Source organism: Sciurus carolinensis, chromosome 5, assembly GCF_902686445.1.
Source record: "Sciurus carolinensis chromosome 5, mSciCar1.2, whole genome shotgun sequence".
NCBI lineage: Eukaryota > Metazoa > Chordata > Mammalia > Rodentia > Sciuridae > Sciurus > Sciurus carolinensis.
The window spans coordinates 11,472,036-11,494,742 of record NC_062217.1 but is presented as its reverse complement, the minus strand read 5'-3'; the positions used below and the strand labels follow the sequence as shown (position 1 = coordinate 11,494,742).

Here is a 22,707-nt window from a genome sequence, read left to right as displayed (position 1 = left end):
TCTTTATCTTGATTGATGGGTACCTGAGCTGGTTCCATAACTTAACTATTATGAATTGCACTGCTATCAATATTGATGTGCTTGTACCACTATAGTATGCTGAGTTTAAAAGTGTTTTGGACAAATACCAAGGAGTGAGATAGCTGGGTCATATGGTGTTTCTATTCCTAGTTTCTTAAGGAATCTCCATACAGCTTTCCAAAGTGGTTGTACCAATTTGCAGTCCCACCCATAATGTATGAGGATACCATTTTCCCTACCTCCTCACCAATTATTATTATTTATTTATTATAATAAACTCTTATTATTTGATGGTCCTTTGGTAACACTATTTTCAGATACTCTCTACGGGCTATTTTAATCCATTAGCTACTAAATATTGTCTTTTCTGCAACTGATTTCAGAATGAGATCTTACTCAGGAATGGCAACGATGAGATACTAACTAGAGGCTTCTGCTTTGAATGTTCACTTTGGCCAGTCATGGAACAATTGTCCTCTTCCTTGCTAACACAAAGGTTCAGATCCAAAATTATAAATGGTCTTCACCGAAGCAAGGGCAAGTGGGCCTGGCATATCCTTGAGGCTTTAGTGAGTTTGCCAACACTCCCTCATCAGAGCCTGGCAGGTGCTGAGATTGCCTGGGAATCCATCTATCAGTCAGTCGCCATGAGTACTCGGAGCCCCGAGCAGCCATTTGTGGACCAAGTTCTCAGCAGCATTAAGAGCTAACTATTAGCAGACGACATCCTGAGTCCTTGTGTTTCCAGGAGCCCCTCCAGAAGCAGCCCTGTAAAGGCAGAGGTGCTAATCGCGTTGTGTCTGAAACGTGGCCCGTGAAGGAGTCCAGGTTGCCCTCTTGACCCCTGTGGCACCCCAGGAAAAATCCTTCCAGTTTTCTCTTCACATAAACCCTCTGCTCCTCCTCCTCTCACCAAAAGGAGAGCAAGAAAGTGGGACTAAGGCCAGTGCCCACTAACAGGCACATGCTCTATTGTCACCCTCTCAGCGCAAACCAGGAGCTTTGCAGAGAACTGGCAGCTCCTCCGGCCCCGCCCTCCTCTCCCCAGGTTCCCCCCATCACCCAAGTCCTTCTCCTTCCGCTTTGTCCCTTCTCTAGCCTCTCCCTCACCCCCTCTCAAATGCCCCGCCCCCTGGCCCTCCCCTGCCTTTTTGCTTTCTGCTGCTCTGTCCCAGGCTTAGCTCCTTTTCAACTCTCCTCTTCACCTTACTCTTAGAAAACTCCATCTTTGCCCTCAGACTTGCTGGCAGTGCCAGCCCCTGGGCGGAGCCCTGAGAGCTGCCACTGCTGCCCTGTTGGAGAAGACTGAGCCGTGGGCGCTGTACCATGGCTCTTTATTCTGGGTCCCTCAGTGGTGCCCGGTAGTGTGGGGCGTTCCCTGTTCCCGGAACTTCCCCTGCCCCTCAAGCACATCTGCCTGCACAGTTAGAGTTCTGTGGCCCCGGCAGGCAGATTCAGTGGGTGACAGAGTGGTGCTACTGGGCAGTTGGCTCCTTGTTGGTGTTCGTAGAGCCCAGAGCCCTTAGCCAGGGCCTGCTTGTGGTGGATCAGTGTTTAGGATCAGTTCTGAATGGGAGCAGTCCATTTTTTTTTTTTTTTTAATGAAATGTTAGAGTGGATGTGACAAGACAAACTGCTTTGGTGACTTTAACTTTTTTGAGATGAGAACTCACTATGTCGCTCAGACTGGCCTCCAACTCCTGGGCAAGCGATCCTGCAGCCTCAGCCTCCCTGGTAGCTGGGACTACGGGCACACACTACACTCTTGTGTCTAGCTTTTTTTTTTTTTTTTTAATGATAAAATATGCAGAGGATAAAATTTGCCAACTTGCCATTTTAGGTATACAGTTCAGGGGCTTAAGTACATTTTAATTGTCACTCAATTATTGCCACCATCTATCATCAGAACTTTTCCACCTTACCAAACGGGAACTCTCTACCCACTAAACGGTAGTTACCCCATTCCTCCTCCCCAGCTTCGGGCCACCACTGTTCGACTGTCTCTCTGAATTTGACTCCCTCTGGGGCCCTCATATAAGTGGAATCATATAGTAACTGTCCTTTTTTGTCAGGCTTACTCAGCATAATGGGGAACTTTAGCTTTTGACACGGTATTTGTTTGCCTTACCTTCTGTGTGAGGAAAGACTCCCATCATCAGGGTCACTTGTCAGAACTAGCTTTGCCCCTCAGTGTCCTGATGATCTGAGGCTGTGCTCAGTGCTCAGACATGAGCCCACCTTCACCCATCTGGACAAGGACACAGATGAGGCTTTTTCCTCTACCCTTGTGTAGTCTGTCCCTTATCCTATGGCCGCCCCCTTTCCCAGGGTTTCCCTGGCCAGGAGAAAGGCAAGAGGAGGCCAGGAGGGAAGCCCCCACCCCATACCCTTGCTTTGTCCATGGAGCCCCATAGTGACCATAGGCTGGCCTGTGGCCTGTGGGGTACCTCCATCCTGAGCCCTGGGTCACTCCCCAGAAGCAGACCTCTAGGGAACTCACACTGCTATTCAGTGTGTGTCCACTTTGGACCCCAAACTATTTCTTCCCTTCAGCACAAAACGGAGCCCTTGAGTGAGGTGTGATATGATTGCTCATGAGAGTTTGCCCTGAAAGTGTCTTCGTGGCTTTCCTGAAACGGGCTGCACATTTACCTGTTTTTGTGCCACACGCAGACCTCACAAAGGACCTATTCAGCCTTTGGGAGGACAGATAGCTGATCTTCGCTCCCAGGCCCATGGAAAGCTGCCCACTTCAGTGCACCGCTGCCATAGTAACTGAAACACAGTTCTTCAAAATAAGGAAGGAATCTCTCGGCACTCGGGAACTCAGCAAAGTGAGAACATAAGTAGGCCTCAATTATAGACACTGGCGTCAATACCTAGTTATTAATAGCCACAAGCACGGGGATATTAGTAGGTGAATTTTGCTGTCATTTGGAGTGTAGGAAAGGATGGGTGAAGGGGATCTTCACTCTGTGCCATAGATTCTTCTGTAACCATCATCAGGGCCAAACTAGGTCAGTCCCATTGGCTGCACAACACAGGACTCGGATCTCTCAGTATATAAGCAAAGAAGAGGCAATGACAGAGCCCACTCGGGCTCCTTCAGCCCCCTCAAGGATTGCAAGAAGTAGCCCTAAATAGAGGAACCCATTACAAATCTGTCATTCCACTGTGGATGTGTGCTAACCTTTCTCTAAGACGGTATAGTTCAGTGGTAGGACACTTGCCTAGCATACCCGAACCCCTGGGTTTGATCCCCAGTATTGCAAAAAAAGGGAAAGAAATAAATGTTCATTTTCAACCTTTATTGATTCTTAGAGTGAAAATTTCTTTAAAGGAGTTTATAGGGAGATGGCATAAATAACTGACAGCCTAAGTGGAAATTTGTTGATTATTTTAAGTGAGGCTTTTATCCCCTAATGCTAAGAACAAGTGAGAACTTACTGAATTTTATTAGAAATTGTGGAGGCAGTTTCAATATAAAAGATGATCCCCCCCAGTACTGGGGCTTGAACCCCAGGCCTGCAGCATGCTAAGCAAGCACTCCACCACTAACATGCATCCCCGGCCCTCCTCATTTTTCATTTCAAGTCAGATCTCACTGAATTCTTCAGGCTGGCCCTGAACTTCTGATTCCTTGTGCCTTAGCCTCCCAAGCAGCAGGGATTACAGAAGTGTGTCATCCTGCATTATGATCCCATGGGGAGGTCCCCAGGGGATGGGGGCACTTGGGAGTCTGTAGGGTCCACTGCACACCCTGTGCTCTCCATACTTCTGGCTCCGTGTGGCCACATTCTTCTCTCCCCAAGGACTCAGGCTCCTCCCTGAGCCTCAGCCACCTGACCATCTGAGCAGTCACATCAGAATTAGAGGGACTTTCCTTTCTCTTTGTGCTTCTTCCAGGGATCCAGCCCCTGTTGCTAGAATCAGATGAGGTTGAAAGCTAGCCAACAGGCCCCCAATTCTGGCACATCTGTACCAACATAAAATTTTCCTTTCCCCAAGTCATCAACATATTTTGAAAAGCATGTGAAATGTTCCAACAGAAATTAAATATGATATAATGTTAAAATTCAAAAGCTATTTAAAAAAAATAAATAATTGCTCTGCTAAAGACATCTCACCTCGAAAAAATAAACGCACAGTGGTTACTAGACCAATAGTGAGTTGGTCCAGCACACGTGAAATCCAGGTGGGTTCTTGCTGGGATGGGGACTCTCGGTCAGTCATTTGAGTGGGGCTCTTTGCTGCAGAGACGGTGGGGTCTCAGCAAACTTGAGGCCAGGTCGATGTTTCTTACTTTGAGATTCTGTCTGTGCTGCTTTCAACTGAGTCCTCTGTTAAGATTTCAGAGTTTCCTTTCAGTCATTTGTTGAGATGTCATCAAATGCTTTTTCTGCCAGGTGCGGTGGTGCACACCTATAATCCCAACAACTCAGGAGGCTGAGACAGGAGGCTCTCGAGTTCGAAGCCAGCCTCAGTAACTTACAAGGCCCTGGGCAACTCAGCAAGACCCTGTCTCTAACCAAGATTTGAAAAAGGGGCTGGGATGTGGCTCAGTGGTAAAGCGCCCCTGGGTTCAAAAAAAAAAAAAAAGCTTTTTCTGCATCTATTGAGATGAGCATTAAACCTAGTTTGTGGAAACTAAAAATTTGAATTCAGTTTCCTCCAACTAAAGGAAATGTGACCTTTTGAAAAACACAATGCAGTGGCATGTTCCCCAGTCAGAGGAACCAGACTTGGTAGCTGCCGAAGTCAACTGAGGCGATTATGTTTTCACCTGGGGGTTCGTTGATCACGTGAAGGGACTGAGTCAAGGTAAAAGTAAAATTCGTCTTCACCTACAGCTCTAGCTTGTGTGCATGTCCTTGATATGATGTGTTGAAATGTAGACGGCTGAACGTGGTGGCGTACGCCTATAATCCCAGCTACTTGGGAGGCTGAGGTAGAACGATTGCAAGTTCAAGTCCAGCCTTGGCAATTTAGCAAGAACCTGTCACAAAATAAGAAATAAAAAGGGCTGGGGATGTAGCTCAGTGTAGAGCGCCCCTGGGTTCAATCCCTAGTACCACCCAAAAGAAAGTGCAGACAAGTGTAATTTCGATGTTGCACAAATACGGCATCATCTTCTGTAAGGACTCTCATTTTGGTCAGAAATTCCCATTCCTATGTATGGGTAAGAAAAATGTCAGCCGACTTCCTATGTGAAGGGAGTCTTTTTCTTCCGGTTTAGTTTCTTTCTCATAGACGCAGTCCCTTGATGAGCACTCGGTGCCATGAGTGTGTCCTCCCTCCCATTCTGTGCCAGGCGCCTAGAGGAAGCCTGTATGGCAGTCTGCTCTGATTCTGGTGAAGACTCACCGGTGTCTTGGCCCTGGGCCTCTGGGTCTTGATTACTGCTGACAGTGGTGAACTCCTCCTAATCTGTTCTTTGGGTATAAGAGAGGCTGAGTTCCCCCAGGCAGTGTGGGCCTGACCCTGCTGTGTGGTGGGCTCCCACTCTCTCTCCATGGTGTGAGGCTAGCTGTGTGCGTCCTCCTGCCTCAGCCTGGGTGTCCGCTCTGATAGAGGTGACCTTGATCCTGCACTGCGACCACACCCTTGAGGCACACTGCAAAAAGGTCATGCAGAAACTTCTGGTTTCTTCCACACCTCAGGGATTCCGAGCAGACCCCTCCACCCTGCTTCTCTGCCTTAGCAGCTTGTATCGCCGTGTCTGCTGTCCTCCCTGACCGTGTCAATGGAGTGCCCATGGAGTATCCTTCCAGAGTGTGAAAGGGAGAGCAGACGTAATCCGTTTCCACTTTCAGCTCTGCTTTGAGCTTCCTTGGAAGTCTCCATCACGTTTCTAGCCACCTTCTCTACCCTGCAGGTTCCAGGGCTGAGGGAACCATCTTTACCTATTCTGATCACCTGCACTTTTCCTCTGAACTTCTCTCTAACAGTGACAAGGACTTACTTTACTCCAAATCTCTTGTTCCTTCCGTACTCAGCCTTCTAGGAGCTCTATGCTCAGATCCTGCAGCTGGTAGAAATGACAAGACTTCCTTCTCCCTTAAGACAAGTTTATTATGTCACTGTGGACTTGATATGAGAATCTAGTTTTAGTTTCAAGCCCAGCAAGGACTTTTAGTGTTTACCCCCTGCCACCCCCAGACCTCTGCAGTGATGGCCACGTCTGATTCAGCAGACAGCATAGAACAGATGTGGCAGCAGCAGATGTCAGAACTCCTTAGGTGATCCCAATATGGTGCCAAGTTTGAGGATTCATAACCTGCAGTCATTCTTTGAAAACTTCCCTGGGATTTGCATCACCTGGTGATCTCATCCACGTGCGGATTCTGGTTAGGCAGAGATGGGGCCCTGGACTCTGCATTTCTAACACACTTGTGACAATGGATTCTTCGCTGGAGATGGGAGAGTATCCTGGGAGAAGAGACAGGAGTTGAGTGGTTCTGGTCTGCAGCAACACTTAGGTAGCAAGGACCTAGAGCGCTCGAAGAGTTACTGAAGCCTGGGCTGTTACCAGTAAAGTTAACTTAATTGTCCTGAATGGTCTACAAGTTGATGATTTTTACAAGCTTCCCAGGTGGTTGCTGTATTGAATCCCAAGCTCAGAACCTTGTGGCCTAGGGAATAGTTCTGTCTCCAGTTATATAAATGGTTAATTAAGGGCATCAGGTGAAGGAAGAAAGGGAGAAGACAGAAACAAGGCCAGGAGGGGTCCCTTCCGGAATGTCATATCTAAAAAAAGGTTCCTCTGGAGAGAGAACTCGCCATAAGGCTACCAGATTTTTTTTCAATTCATGTTAAGCCCCTGCTTTGCATATTGTTTGAATATATTTACATGTTGACTATCAAGAGGCTCTAACTCCAAATATGTAAGATAAAATAGGTTTGATCTTGTCACCGACTGCAATTGTATTTGTACACAGTGTCAGTGCTGAACACAACCAAGCAGGAAACAGATTTTGGAACAGCCTGGGCAGGGGATGCCGAGGAATCGGCAGCAGAAAGTGGGAGGGAGGCTGGGGGAAGGCCTCCTCCTTCCTCCAGAACTGTGACCACATAACTGGGCTCCACAGTCCCCTGCAGACCTTGGAGTCAGGGTAGAGCCTGTCCCCCACATCTTTCTTCTTATTCGGATCAGTGTGGCTGTGCCTTTGAACGGGTTTCCCTCAAGCTTGCCCTTTTACGGGCTGCTCCCCTGGGTGTCCCTGCTTGGGCCTGCTGGGCATGCCTGTTCCTTTAGGCTGCCTTCCCACCTGCTCAGCACCACGCTCAGCAGCTTGGGGCCATGGTACACCTTTGTGCAGGGTGTCCCTGGACAGGGCGCCTGGCAAGGGCGCTAGTGGGAGCTGCCTTGAGCCCCTCTCCACACCCCAGCGATGCTGCAGCAGGAGCAGGAGGTGCCATTTTGCTCTTCGATCCACTGGAAGGTGCAAGGGAGTGCCTTCTAATTTGCACGTCGATGCTGCTGTATGTGGTAGGGAAGCCCAGTGCAGGTCCCCTATTAGGTGTTTACTAACTGCTCACTAATGAGCCAAGTAGAGGCAGTGAGGTAAGTAAGAGGCTCTTTTCTTTTTTTTTACTTGCAGGTGGACACGATACCTTCGTTTTATTTTATTTTTTTAATGTGGTGCTGAGGATCGAACCCAGGGCCTCAAGTGTGCTAGGCAAGTGCTCTACCACTGAGCCGCAGCCCAGCCCAAGTAAGAGGCTTCCATGGTCATTTAGGAGAGGTGAAGGAGGCCCCAAAGTAAGTGTGTAAGTGTGTCGTGGGAAGGGGGGGACGAAGGGTTGGACAACAGGGGACGAGAGCAGAAAGGACCTCCACCCAGTCACCACTCACTCTCCACTCTTCCAAAACACAGCAAGGACAGAGTAGGTGGGGTCTGCCACCTGTTTCTGGAGAGCCGACTTTGGTTAGTGCAGTTCGTGTGAGGGAAGCCTGCTCCTCAGTGTGGGGGGATGAGAGGTGGCGGGACCTTTAAGAGGGGGGCCCTCAGGGAGGTCCTTCTGTCATGGGGGTGTGTCCGTGGAGGGGATTAAGGTAGTGTTTAAAAGACCTCGGAGTCAGTTCTGCAAGAGAACAAACAAAACTTCCTGAGGAGTGGTTTCCTTTCTTAAAATGTATTTTCTCACTCTCTTGCACACGCTTCGCTTCCCGCATTGTGGTGCTGTTTACCATCAGGTCACACAGCCAGTGGGGCTCTCCCCAGAGCCAGAATATGCTGTCTGGAATTTTGCATCCCAAACTATGAGACACATAAGTCTCTTTTCTTCATAAAGTTATCCAGCCTTGAGTATTTCATTATAGTAACAAAAACCAAAGTAATACAATTAGCTAACAAGTTAACATAAATTGTGTATTTCTTATGTGCAGACCTTGTGCTGAGGAGTATAAGATAAAAGACCACCCCTCCCTTAGAGAGCTTATCATCTAGGTGACGATACTGGACCCAAACTTCCTGGTGCTTGACTATGTTGACCAAATGCATACAAAGTGACAAGTGCCAGATAATAATAGTAGCTATATCTACATGCTACTTTTTTTAAAAAATGGTCAAATACCAACAATTTCATATCATTCAACTTAATGCTTTCCACTGCATTATGCTACCACTCAAGATCTTTTAAATGCTTTTGTTGGTTTGTTTTCAGCCAATCATAAAGAATTAAAAAGGAGCAATGTTCTGGTAAAAGTGCAAACTAGAAAAAAAATACAGAGGCAGAAAAAACTTTATTTAAATCCTACAGTTCAGAGGCATCCCTAATAAAATCCCAATATATGTCCTTCTAAATATTTTTCTTTACATTTTTCACAAAGTTGAGATGCTACCACATATCTAATGTTATGCCCTCCTTTTAAAAAGAATGACAATCATAACTATTTTCCTATTGCATTAATATCTTTGTGAACATTTTCAGCTATACTGAGGCATCATTAAAAATCTAATGTATATTCAAAGTGTACCATGATGTTTTGATGTAGATACATTATGAAATAATAATAATAATATTATTATTATTATTATTATTTGTGGTACTGGGGATTGAACCCAGGTCTTTGTGCTTGCAAGGCAAGCACTCTACCAACTGAGCTATATCCTCAGCCCTTTATGAAATTATTGGTAGTAATCAAACAAACTGACCTATCCATCACCTCAAACCTTTTGTGTGCATCAGTTGTGAGAAGACTTAAGATCTACTCCCCACACATTTCTAGTAGACAATACGTTATTACTAACTATAATCACCATGCTGCATATTTGGTCTCTAGTATTTGTGTGTGCGGGTGTGTGTGTGTGTGTGTGTGTGTGTGTGTGTGTGTTACTGGGGATTGAACTGGTGATCCTCCTGCATTAGCCCCTCCTGTTGCTGGCATTACAGGTATGCACCAACTCACCTGGTCAGGACTTACTGATTTTAAACTGCAGGTCTTTAGCCTTGGACCAACGCTGCTGCATTTTCTCTATCCTCTCCCCTCCAGTCCTTGGTGATCACTCTTGTACTCTGTCTCTGGGACTTCTTAAGATTCTGCACGTAAGTGAGATCATGCACATTTCTCTTTCTGTGGCTGAGGTACTTCGCATGACATCCTCCAGGTCCATCCATGTTCTTGCAAGGGGGGATTTCCTTCTTGCTTAGCCCTGAAAAATATTCCATTAATCCATTCACATGTCCATCTGTCTATTTATGTTTCTGTCTGTCACATTTCATTTATTCATTCATTGACTGATACTTAGGTTGTCTCCATATCTTGTTTATTGTGAACAAATCGTACTTCATGAACATGGGAACATAGATATTCTTCAAGATGGTGATTTTATTCTGCTGGATACATACCCAGAAGTGAGAAGCTGGATCATGTGGTAGTTCTAATTTTAACTTTTTGCAGAAACTCCATGCTGTTTTTCCTAGTGGTGGTACCATTTTACGTTCCTGACAACAATGTACAAAGCTTCTGTACTCATCTACAGTTGTTATTTTCTGTGTTATTTTTATTGTATTGTTGCCAACCTAAAGGGTGTAAGGTGCGATGTGCATTTTAGGTTTGAGGTGTACTTTCCTAATGATCCATGAAGTTGAGTATCCTCTCATGTGCTTATTGGCCATTTGTGTGTCTTCTTGGAGAAATGCCTATTTAAGTCTTTGGTCACCTTATTCTTTCTTGGTGCTGGAGTTTGAACCCAGGCTTCACAAATGCTAAGCTCCTGCCCTTCACTGAGCTATGTCCTGGCCTCTTTTGCCTATTTTTCTATCAAGTTGTTTCTTGTTGAATTTTAGAAGTTCTCTATCTACCCTTGTAAGATATATTTCCCCATTCTGTGGGTTTCTCTTTTACTCACTCTGTTGAAAATATTCTTTTTTTTTTTTTTTGTACCAGGGATTGAACCCAGGGGCACTTAACCACTGAGCCACATCCCCAGCCCTTTTTACAAATATTTTTATTTAGAAAAAGGGTTTTGTTAAATTGTTTAGGGCCTTACTAACTTGCACAGGGCCTCACTAACTTGCTGAGAGTATCTTTGAACCTGTGATCCTCCTGCCTCAGCCTCCAAGTCCCTGGAATTATTAGGTGTGTGCCACTATGCCCAGAGATAGTGTCTTTTTTTTTTTTTTTAAATAGTATTTTAGTTGTAGATGGAAACAATACCTTAATTTTTACTTATTCTTATGTGGTACTGAGGATTGAACCCAGTGCCTCACATGTGCTAGGCAAGCACTCTACCACTGAGCTACAACCCTAGCCCACCATAGTGTCTTTTGATGTAAAAAATTTTAAATTTCTCATGAAGTCCAATTTCTGTATTTTTTATTTTGTTACCTGTGCTTTTGGTGTCATATCAAGAAATCATTATCAAATCTAGTGTCATGAGGTGCTTTCCTTATGTTTTCTACTGAGAGTTTTAAAATTTTAGGTCTTACTTTAGATCTTTCTTCTGTTTGAACTTTTTTGTTTGTTTGTTTGTTTTTTTGCGGTGCTGGGGATCAAACCCAGGGCCTTATGCTTGCAAGGCAAGCACTCTACCAACTGAACTATCTCCCCAGCCCTTGAAGTTAAATTTTTATATGATGTTATGTAAGTGTTCAGCTTCAATCTTTACATATGGATATTCCGTTTTCCCAGCATCATTTGGGATGCTATCCTTTTCCCTATTGAGTTGCCTTGGCCTTCTTATAAAAATTATTTGACTGAATAAATAAAGGTTTATTTCTGGGCTCTGTGGTCAGTTCTATTGACTTGTATGTCTATCTGTATGCCAGTGACACACTGTTCTGATTATTGTACTTTTGTAGTCAGTTTTGAAACCAGGAAGTGTGAGTCTTCCAACTTTGTCCTTTTTTATTCAACACTGATTTTGTACCTGGCATGGTGGCAACATACGTGTAATGCCAGCAACTCAGGAGGCTGAGGCAGGAGGATCATAAGTTCAAGGCCAGCCTCAACAATGTATCCAGGCCTTAAGCAACTTAGTGAAACCCTGTCTCAAAAAAAAAAAAAAAAAAATTAAAAAACAGGACTGGGGATGTTGCTTAGTGGTAAAGCACCCTGAGTTCAATCCCCAGTGCAGAAAAAAAAAAGATTATTTTGGCTATTCAGGGTGCCTTGAAATTCCATATAAAGTCTTCTAATCCATGAATATGGGATGTTTCCATTTTCTTATGTCTTCTTTCATTACCTTCAGCAAACCTTTTGTAGTTTTCACTGTGCAAGTCTTTCACTTCCTTAGATAAGTTATTTATTTATTTAGGTAGTGGGGATTAAACCCAGAAGTGCTTTACCACTGAGCCACACATTCCAACTCTTATTTTAAAATTTTTTTGGGGTACCAGGAATTGAACTCAGGGGCACTCTACCACTGAGCCACATCCCTTGTCCTATTCTGTATTTTATTTAGAGACAGGGTCTTACTAAGTTGCTTAGCACCTTGCCTTTGCTGAAGCTAGCCTTGAACTCAGGATCCTTCTGCCTCAGCCTCCCAAACCGCTACGATTACAGGTGTGCACCACCACACCTGGCCTCAGCCCTTTTTTATTCTTTATTTTGAGACGGGTTCTCCCCAAGTTGCTTAGAGCCTTGCTAAGTTGCCCAGGCTGGCCTTGAACTTGTGATTGTCCTGCCTCATCTTCTCAAATCACTGGGATTACAGGTGTGTACCATCATGCCTGGTTGGATAAGTTAATTCTTAAGTCTTTTATTCTTTTTGATGCTTTTGTAAAGGGAATTATTTTTATAATTTCAGATTCTTCACTACTAACATATAGAAATACATTGATTTTTGTTTGTTGATTATGTATCCTGCTGCTTTACTGAATTCATTTATTATGTCTAATTTTTTTGTTCTATAGAATATTTAGGGTTTTCTATGTATAAAATTATATCATATACAAACAAAAAAATTGTTTCTTTTCCAATTCATTTGCCTTCCCTTTCCTTTTCTTGCCTAATTACTCTTGCTAGAACTTCCAGCATTATGTTGAATGGAAATGACCAAAGTGGGTATCCTTATCTTGTTCTTGATCTTTGAGAAAAAGCTTTCAGTTTTTTGCCTGAGATGTTTGCTGTGGGTTTTCCATATGTGTCTTTTATTATTATGAAGAAATTTCTTTCTATTCATCATAAAAAAATTTAATTTTGTCAGGTGTTTTTCTGCATTAATTGGGATAATCAGGTGGGTAATTTTCTCTCTATTATGTTCATGTGGTATATTATATAGATTCATTTTCATATGTTGAGTAATCCATGCATTCCTGTTAATGTGTTGTGTTATGTTGGTTGATTTTCATATGTTGAAATGTCTTTGCATTCCAGAAAAAATTCCTACAGTCATTGTATATACTTTTAATATGCTGCTGAATTCAGTTTGCTAGTATTTTTTTGAGGAATTTCGCATCAGTGTACATAAAGGATATTGAACTGTAGTTTTCTTTTAATCTCTTTATCTGGCTTTGGTACCATGGTAATGCTGGCATCATAGGATAAGTTAAGGAATGTTTTCCTGGATCAGGAATGTAGCTCAGAAGTGGAGTACTTGCCTAGAATGTGGGAGACCCTGGGTTCAATCTCAAGTACCACATAAAAAAAAAAAATAGATAAAATAAAAATAAATAAAATGGGGGGGGGAGTGAAAGATAAAAATATTGGTGTTAATTCTTCTTTAAAGACTTAGTAGAATTTACCTGTGAAGCTAACGACTTCAGGTCCATGGATTTTCTTTGTAGGGAGATTTTTGATTACTGATTTAAACTCCTCACTATTTTTCTGTTTCCTGATCACTTAGTTTTGGTAGGTTTTCTATTTCTAGTTATTCAACTTGTTGGCATATAGTGTTCATAGTATTATCTTATGATCTTGTTTGTTTCTTATCATTGTTAGAATTATTCCCATTTCATTACTGATTTTAGTAATTTGAGTCTTTTTAATTACATGTTATGGTTTAGATATGCAGTATCCCTTAAAAGATCATGTATGAGAAAATGCAAAAAATCTTAGAGGTGAAATGTTTGGATAATAAGAGGCTTAACCTAATTCATGAATCCTCTGATTAGGGATTAACTGGGTGGTAACTGGAGGCAGGCAGGGTGTGGCTGGAGAAGGTAGGTCATTGGGAGTGCACCTTTAGGGCCTAGATTGTGTTCATGGTGAGAGGAGTATATTGCTCTCTGCTTCCTGGTGCTATGTTCCAAGCTGCTTTCCTCCTTCACACCCTTCCATCATGATGTGCTGCCTCATATTGGGCCCAAAGCAATGGAGTCAGACATCTAAGACTGAGACCTCTGAAATCAGGAGCCCCAAATACACTATTCCACCTCTAAAACTGTCTTTGTCAGGTCTTTGGTCACAGCAGCAAAAAAGCTTGACTGAAAGAATCCATCTGGCTGGGCATGGTACTGTGATCCCAGTGGTTCAGGAGGCTGAGGCAGGAGGATCCTGAGTTCAAAGCCAACCTCAGCAAAAGTGAGGTGCTAAGAAACTCAGTGAGACCCTGTCTCTAAATAAAATACAAAACAGGGCTAGGGATGTGGCTCAGTGGTCTAGTAACCCTGAGTTTAATCCCTGGTACCCTCCCTCACAAAAATAAAAATAATACCAAGAGTCCATCTCACTAAAAGTCTGTCAATTTTCTTGATCTTTTCAAACAATCAAATTTTGGTTTCATTGATTTTTCTGTATTGCTTTATTATTCTCTATTTCACTTATCTCTGCTCTTATTTTTGTTATTTTCTTCCTTCTGCTAGCTATGAGTATAATTTTTTTCCTTCTTTTTCTACTTTCTCAAGTTGTAAAGGTAGGATGTTGATTGTATAAAACTGGGCTGGGGGATAAATCTGTAGAGCACATGCCTAGCATATATGAGGCTCTGGGTTCAACCTCTAGCATTGGAAAAAAATATATAAATAAAACTGCCTTCAGACTCTGTGTATAAGGCACATGTGAAATGTAAATTAATTTCATGTTTACATTTAGGTCCCATTCCTAAGATTTCTCATTCTTGTATCTAGAATTCCAAGATCCTAAAATCTGAAACATAACACTTTTGGTCCCAAGCATTTCAGATGAAGGGCTAAAACCTAAGGTGGTGTTTGGTACCTTTTGGATATATGATTCTCACATTTTTCTCCACGGTTGCCATCTGGACTGTATACTGATATTGGAAGTTTTTTGCAAGAAGAAGTAGGCATACCTTCCCCCTTCTATCAGATGATAATGCCGATAAACAGTGCTATTTTTAAAATCTCACCCCAAAGGGCATTTTGTTTAGTGGTTATTTTTCTTGGTTGTTTTCCTAGTTTTAATGCGTTCTGCCATGATTTAGAAAGATTGTCCATGTGTTCTAATTTTACCTTAACATCCTCAAATAAGTTTTGCATAGATTCTGATGGCGGTTCTACTCTGGACTAATCTCAATTATGTCTCCTACAGGAGAGCATCCCTGGCAGCCCATGTGCGCAGGCTGGGGCACTGTTCCTCGCCCAGTCACAGGTACATTCCTCGGAGGGCTGTGCTCTATGTACCTGGAAATGATGAAAAGAAAATCAAGAAGATTCCATCCCTGAACGTAGACTGTGCAGTGCTCGACTGTGAGGATGGCGTGGCTACAAACAAAAAGGTAATGGCATGGTTTTCAGATGGAAGGCGAAATGGATCGAAATCTGTTTTTATGTGGCAGCTTGCCCATTATTTGGGAAAATTCTACTTTACTCATGTTTACTGATTACCATTTTTTTTTTTTTTTTTTTTTTGATACTGGGAATTGAACCCAGGGGTGCTTTACTACTGAGATGAATCCCTAGCCCTTGTTAATTTTTGAGACAAAGTCTCCCTAAGTTTGCTGAGTCTTTCTAAGTTGCTGAAGCTGACTTCAAACTTGCAACCTGCTGGCTTGGTCTGCTGTATCACTGGGATTATGGCATTTGCCACCACCCCTGGCAATTGCTAACTTTTAAACAATCCAGCCCTTGTATGAATTCTGAATATTTGTGTTTCTTTTCTCTGAGAGAAAGGAAGATTTCAACTAAAATATATTTTAAAATCATGACATTCAATAGATGTGATGATTGTGTATATAGATATGGACAATCAATTTTGGCCATGATATTTTCTGGTCTAGGCAAATGAGTTATATAATTCCAGACTCGTAGTGTAAAATTTTCAGGCCAACAAAGTACAATCAAGGAATTTATTTCTTTTTACCACTATGTATGTTAATGATATTAATTAATTAACTAATAATATTAATGTCTGAGACAAATGGCAAGAAATAAAAGAGAGTCTTCCATGGATAAGTTGACCACGTCATACAGAATCTTTGGGTTGCATGTAGTTCTGCCTGGTTTTCTCATGGCCTATTAGAGAAATGAGCCTTAGAAAATTTCCAGTTTGTGAACAGGTACAAATAGTTCCTATGTGGTGCTCACGTGGTGGATGCTTTTGGTCTCATTTTGTTTTGCTTAACTTTATTTTTCCATATTTGTATAATAAACGTGGATGCATTCAATAATAAGGTGGAATATGTAAATCTTTATATTAATCATTCATGTTTGCATGCAATTCTTTTGGTTAAAAATATTCTTTCACTTGACCTTTATCTCTCCAGTCCCTGGACAATGAGGTTGGACTGGGAATGGATTGGGGGACTGGGGGATAGAGGGAGCCGGCCATCTGGATTCATGCCTGTTTGGGTAGTTTCTTGCCCCAGGTGATCTGAATAACCTGCCTGCACTATACAACTTCTGAATTAATTGCTTTCCTTGGAGATTCTAGCAAACAAATATTTGCCTTAATTAAAAAAATAAAGTTAATTTCTTGCATCTTCCTAGTAGTCAAACCAAGGCTTTCCAAGTATTTGGAAAAGGATTAGAATAAGCATGTGGAATCTAAAGCGTCTACTCAACATCTTTGGCATGTGCCAAGGAAAATACAATTAATCTTCTTTCTCCCAGAGATTAAGGTAAATAGGCCTTTTTTTTTTTTTTTTAAAGGATATAATGTGATTCCAGTATTCTCCCTCCCAAAACTCTTGTAGTGCACTTTAAGATTAGATACTAAATTGTAATTCCAGTTCTGTGTGACCCAGGGCAATTCACTTTACTTCTTTACTTCAATTTCTTATCTATGCTATGGGGATGACAATATCTTCTTTTGTCAGGGACAGGGATTATTATGAGAGAAAAGTTGATAAGTGTCTGGGAGTAGCTTGATTTCCTACAGGAAATAGATTAGATAAAGCCTGTAGTAATCATGATTAGAGAGGAATTTATTTTAGCATTGTAGCACAGTGAGCCATTCGGTGCCCTGATAAAGTTCTAATTTTATTTCTTTGCAAATCTTGAGGCTATTCCCTCAGACCCACCTGAGGATGTTTCCTGTCCCCTAGATGAGATGGAAATGCGATCTGTTCCTGCCTTGCGTTTCCTTACTGTTTATCTGTGTCCTCAGCCATCATCATATCCACAGTAGTAGCAGCAGAGCTACTACTTAGGAGAAACCTAAGGAAGAGAAGGGGAGAGGAGTTAACAGCGGGCAGGCTGTGCTCACCATCTTGGAGTATTTGTCCAGGGTCTTTATTAGGACATTCCAATTCTCTGAATGCAGCTGTACATTGCATTAATTGCTAGACACACTCTCTTCTGCAAGCTGATCTTGGAGTGGTCTAAACTTTCTTTTATATTCCACCAAAAATTCTGATAAGCCAGGATAGTACTTATAAAAAATTATTTTTTTTCCTTAAAATTTCTATTTCTAAATAATTCATCTCATATATTTCATTTCATAGCCCTAGCCTGTCAAGGTCCTTTTGAATTTTGATTTTATCATCCAACATTAATATCATCTGAGAATTTGACAAGCACACTATATGAAAATTTTAACAAGTTTCTGATGGAAGTGTTGAAGAGGTTGGAGCCAAGCACAGCACAAGCATGCCCCTAAGAACTTCTGTGTATCAACAAATATTTATGTGCTGCTCACTAAATGCCAGGCACTGTACTTTGCATGACAATCCAATGAGGTATTGATATTATATTTCTTTTATAAATTAGGAAACAGGGGCATAAAGAATAATGAAGAAAACTGGGGATAGGGTTAGACTAAATATCCAGTCTTTTCATGAAGATATTATGATGAGATTTTTATTAAATGCCATTTTACAGTGAAAGTACACATTCTGTAGTCCTGCCTGCTTCTGACCACAGCTGAGAGTTTCTACTTGTGAGGACTCATTTGAGTGGATTGGACATACCTAGGGAATCCAGGATACCACTCTTTTCTATCTTGAGGTCCTCACTTATAATCACATCTGGAACGTTCCTTTGTCCATGCTGAGTAACACATTTACAGTTTCCAGGAATTAGAACATGGGCTTCTTTGGGGAACAGGGAGGCATTATTCTGCCAGCCATGGCCTCTGCAAGAATCACCTGGGTTTCTTGTAATTAAAACAAAAAGAAAAGCCCTTACTTTAGGCTGGATTTACAAGACAGATCTCCAGGAACGTGCATTAATTTACACTTTTAAGAACTTCCCACACATTTTTATGCACATTAAAATTTGAAAGTCAACATGACACTGACTCAACATTCTTCCTTTTATTCTTTCCTTCTCTTTATTATGAAAAGTAAAATTGAAAACTCAATATAAAAAAAAATGAAGGTACATTCCCAATGTACCTGTCCAGAAATATCTTTTCACCCAGCACTAGAAAAATGAGGTCAGGTAGATAAGAGTTGTTCTTGATGAATCCCTGTTAGCACCTAATTGTTATTGCCTCTTTCTGAAGTGGCAGAAGGAAAATGGCTCCATGAGAATTTTCTCTGTAACAGGTGCCATATTGCATAGATTATTACTCATATATTATTTTCATATGTAATCTCATTTAATTCTTACAGCAAAGTTTCAAAATATGTCCAAGTTTACATTATCATTAAATGGCAGAACTAAAACTTGAATTTCCTAGAATTAAAAAAAAAAAAAAAAAATTATACCTGGGATTAAACCCAGGGGTGCTTAACCACTGAACCACATCCCCAGCCCTTTTTTGTGTTTTATTTAGAGACAGGGTCTCACTGAGTTGCTTAGTTCCTCATTAAATTGCCATGCTGGCCTTGATCTCTCCATTGGTCCTGCTCTGCCTCCAGAGCTGCTGGGATTACAGGTGGGCCCCACCCACCGCACAGGCTGCATTTCCTAGAATTTCTGATGGAATCAGCCTTAGGCTCACCACTGGCTCTTCTGTAATTCCCCTTGCCCGCTTATTTGGAAAGCTAGTGCACTGGCTCTTTTTACCTTTTGTCAGCTCTGTGTTCTCCAGGACTTTTCAAAGATTACTAATAGGAACTCTGTATTTACATGTAAAAATTCTTTCAGCATCCTGGGATTGTGATTCATTTAGACCCAGAGACTTCAGTTCATTCCAAATGTCCAGAAGAGCCTGAAATTTCTTACATATCTTTTTTCTTACATGTTCTTTTTTTCTTTCTTGAAGTTACTTCTTAATCATTTTTCTTATTTGAATGTTCTTGATGGAGGAGAGAGTAGGGAACATTTTCAGTGTATTTATTTCTTACTAAGAAAAAATACATATAAAACTCTTAATTTCAGATTATCTAGTTATAGTTTTGCTAAACTGAACTATTATTGCCCAATTCAGCTTTCTTAGATTTATGAAAATAGAGTCAGTTCATTTCATACCTCATTCTGTCTCTTTTTTATTAATAGACTAATTCCACATTTCATTGGGTTGCCTCTCTAGGAGTGTGGGCTTATAATGAAAACAATTAGGAGTTTCCACAAAGCAGTTTAGAAGTATCTAATACCTTCTAGCAGGCTCTAATCCTGTCCTGCTAATCCAATTTGTGTTTAAGTAGCTCCTTCATGTCAAGAATGGCCCCACCAGCTCACCTTCGCAAGCATAGATGACAAAAAGCCTCCACTCCCTCTTATCTTCTTCGCATTGTTAAATGCATGAGGACATACAAGGCCTTGAACCCACTGCTTGCTGGGTCACAGTAAAAACATACCAAATAATGCACAGAATTCTGGCCTGTTATCATGGTGCTGGGCAAGGCCAGGAAGGTAGGAGTGGAGAAAGTAGAGGCAGAATTCCCGGGTTGCCATTTCAGTCAACTAAATATTTAAATTTATTTGATATTCAAGTTTAAACATTTAAAGTTAAGTAAGTAGCGAGCAAATATCGAGTACCCACTCAACCAGCCGTCATGGCAGGCAGGAGAGACACCTAGATGGTTGCCTGGTTCCCAACCTGGAGGAGTCATAGGCCAATCATAGGCACCCAAGTAAATGTTAGAATCCAACAAGCTAGGCCTATGAGAACACATTCTTTTTATTTTCACTTGATTCTAAATGTTTTTTAATTCCCATTTTGATTTTTTGCTTTAAATATGAGATACAAAATAGTGCTTCTCAAAGTTTGGTTACTTTGTTTCTTTTTTTTTTTTTAACATTTCCAATCTTTTGTGGACTGATACTTTTGTAAGCTACAATAAACTATTAGAGGCTGGGAAAGTTGGTGAGACTCTGTCTTAAAAATAAAAAAGGACTAGGGATGTAGCCCAAGGGTAGAGTGGCCATGGTTTCAGCCTACAGTACTGTAGAAAAAAATTGCTAGAGAAATTAAATATGCTTGGGTGTCAGCAACATCTAGTGCTATAGAAATTTATGAAATCTTACCCTCCGTGTTTATTTACCTCATCATGGCATGGTAAGGTTGAAGCAGACACCACACTTTGACTTGAGATTTTTAAATTTCCAAGTGTATGGGAGTTCATTTTATTTATCATTTGGTTGCTGATCTTTAGAATAGTCGAATGGTGGTTGGAGAATGTGGTATGAATGTGAATAATTCTTTGGAATTTGTTGAGTCCTGCTTCAAGGTCTAGCACAGGAGCCCTGATGGTAAAATGTTCCATGTGCTTAAGAAGAAAGTAAATTTTCTGTTTGCAGAGTTCTAATATTTTCCATTTGACCAAGTTTGTTAATTATCTTGCTCACATATCCAAACCTTATATTGATTTGTTTGCTTGGTAGATCAATAATTGAGAGAGGCTAGTTAAAACCTACCTTCCGCTGGAGAATTTGCCAACCTCTCGTGTGGTTCTATCAATCTTGCTGTTGATAACTTGAACCTATGTTAACAAGTCTATACAAATTTAGAATTATCTTCTTGATATATTGAGTCCTCAGGCAGTATGTACTGTTTTTATTCTTTACAATACTTTTTGCTTTGAAGTTCATGGTCTGTCATTAATATAGCCCTACCAACTTTCTTCTAGTTACCATTCACCCACTACATTGTTTCCATCCTTTTGCTTTCAACTTTTCCATATCTTCATGTCTTAAACTTGTGTCTTATTGTTTTTAAGTTTTTAATATCCATGTTGGTACTTTTTGTCTTCATAGAATATTTACCCTTTTTTATTTTTTTGGTTCTCAAGTTTGAACCCAGGGGTGTCCTACCCCTGAGCTACATCCCCAGCCCTTTTGATTTTTTATTTTGAGACAGTATCTCACTAAATGGCCAGGCTGGTCTTGAACTTGGGATTCTCCTGCCTCAGCCTCCTGAGTAGTTGGGACTACAGTTGTACCTCACTGTGCCTGGCTTTTAATCCGATTAGTTTCTCTTTCTTTCTTTCTTTCTTTCTTCCTTTCTTTCTTTCTTTCTTTCTTTCTTTCTTTCTTTCTTTCTTTCTTTCTTTCTTTCTTTCTTTCTTTCTTTCTCTTTCTCTATCTCTTTCTTTCTTTCTTTCCATCTTTGAACATTTGTATCAGTATTTCTTAGAGAAATTCTCTAAGAATTTTTACTTTCCATATTTTTTAAATTAGTGTATTGTGATAATATATAATAGTGGGATTCATTGTTGTATTGTTCACACATGTACATAATGTAACAATATAATTTGGTCCTTATCATTCCCTTGTATCTCCCCTTTACCTCCCCCTCCTTCTGGTCCCCTTCCTCTACTTTACTGGTCTCCCTTCTATTTTCCATTTACTTTTAATGTAATTACTAACAAGTTTAGGTTTAATTACACCATTATATTTTGTACTATTCCCCCCACCTGTTCTTTGTTTCTTTTTTTCAACTTTCTTTCCTTTTAAAAGATTATTTGATTTTGGTTTATTTTCTCTGTGTAGTTTTTCCTCTTAGTTTAGAAATTATGACTATGTTCCTGATTTTTATTGGTTACTCTTGAAATTTCACCAGCTATACTTAATAAAGTCTAAAATTAATCTTATCTTCTTCCTGGACTGCACAGAAATCTTAGAAGAATTTAGGTCCATTCATCTTTGCAATTGCAGAGCTGGAGAGTGAACCCAGGACCTCACATAGGCTAGGCAGGGATTCTACCACTGAGCTACATTCCACCCTAATCATCTTTTTAAATACCATATGTTTTACGTTATTATTATTTTCTATGTACTGTGTTTACCTAGGTTAACCTATGTGTTTTTCCAGGTTTTTTGCTCATCATTCCTTCTTTCATCTCTGACCTTCTTCCCAGGGCCATCTTTCTTTCTCCTGAGGTGCATCCGTTAGAATGTCCCTGTAGTCTTGGGGTGTAGTTCAGTGGCAGAGTATTTGCCAAGCATGTGTAAGGCCCTGGGTCCATATCTAGCACCATGAAGAAGGAGGAGGAGGAGAAGGAGGAGGAGAAAACAAAAGAATTTCTCTATTGCACTTTGCTGATGGTAAATTCAATTTTTACTTGAAAATGTCTTTATTTTTGGTCCAGTACAGAAATCTAGATTATCTTCTCTTGGAATTTTGAAAACTATTTCATTGTCTTCTGTTTTCTATTGTCGTTATTGAGAACTCCATTTTCAAAAGAAAAACTAGGTAACTTGTCATTTTTCTTTGGTCTCTTTTAAGATCTCTTTGGTCTATTGGAGTTTTATTAAAATGTGACAGGTCTGGATCTATTACTCCTTTGCCCTGTCCCTTCCTGCTTTTCTTCTTCTTTGCTTAGTGTAGATTGTTTCCCATATTTGTGGATTTGTGTCTTGTATTAATTAGTTTTGCAAAATCTCCTTTAGCACTTCAGTTGTTGCCTTTATTCCATCCTTCCTATTTTTTCTTTCACAGGTGCTGAGTACACATATTTTGGAAGTTTACATTCTGTTCTCCTTGTCTTTTAATACTTTCTTCCTCTTGACCTC

At 41.0% G+C, this 22,707-nt stretch overlaps 1 protein-coding gene across 1 annotated transcript in view; it reads left to right on the top strand.

Moving 5' to 3' along the window:
* Positions 1–22,707, top strand: part of Clybl (citramalyl-CoA lyase) — a 231,589-nt gene that overhangs the window by 118,261 nt on the left and 90,621 nt on the right. Inside the window, exon 2 of the mRNA XM_047553911.1 lies at positions 14,957–15,143. Within this exon, the coding sequence (XP_047409867.1) occupies positions 14,957–15,143 (187 nt within the window). The remainder of the gene's footprint in view (positions 1–14,956; positions 15,144–22,707) is intronic.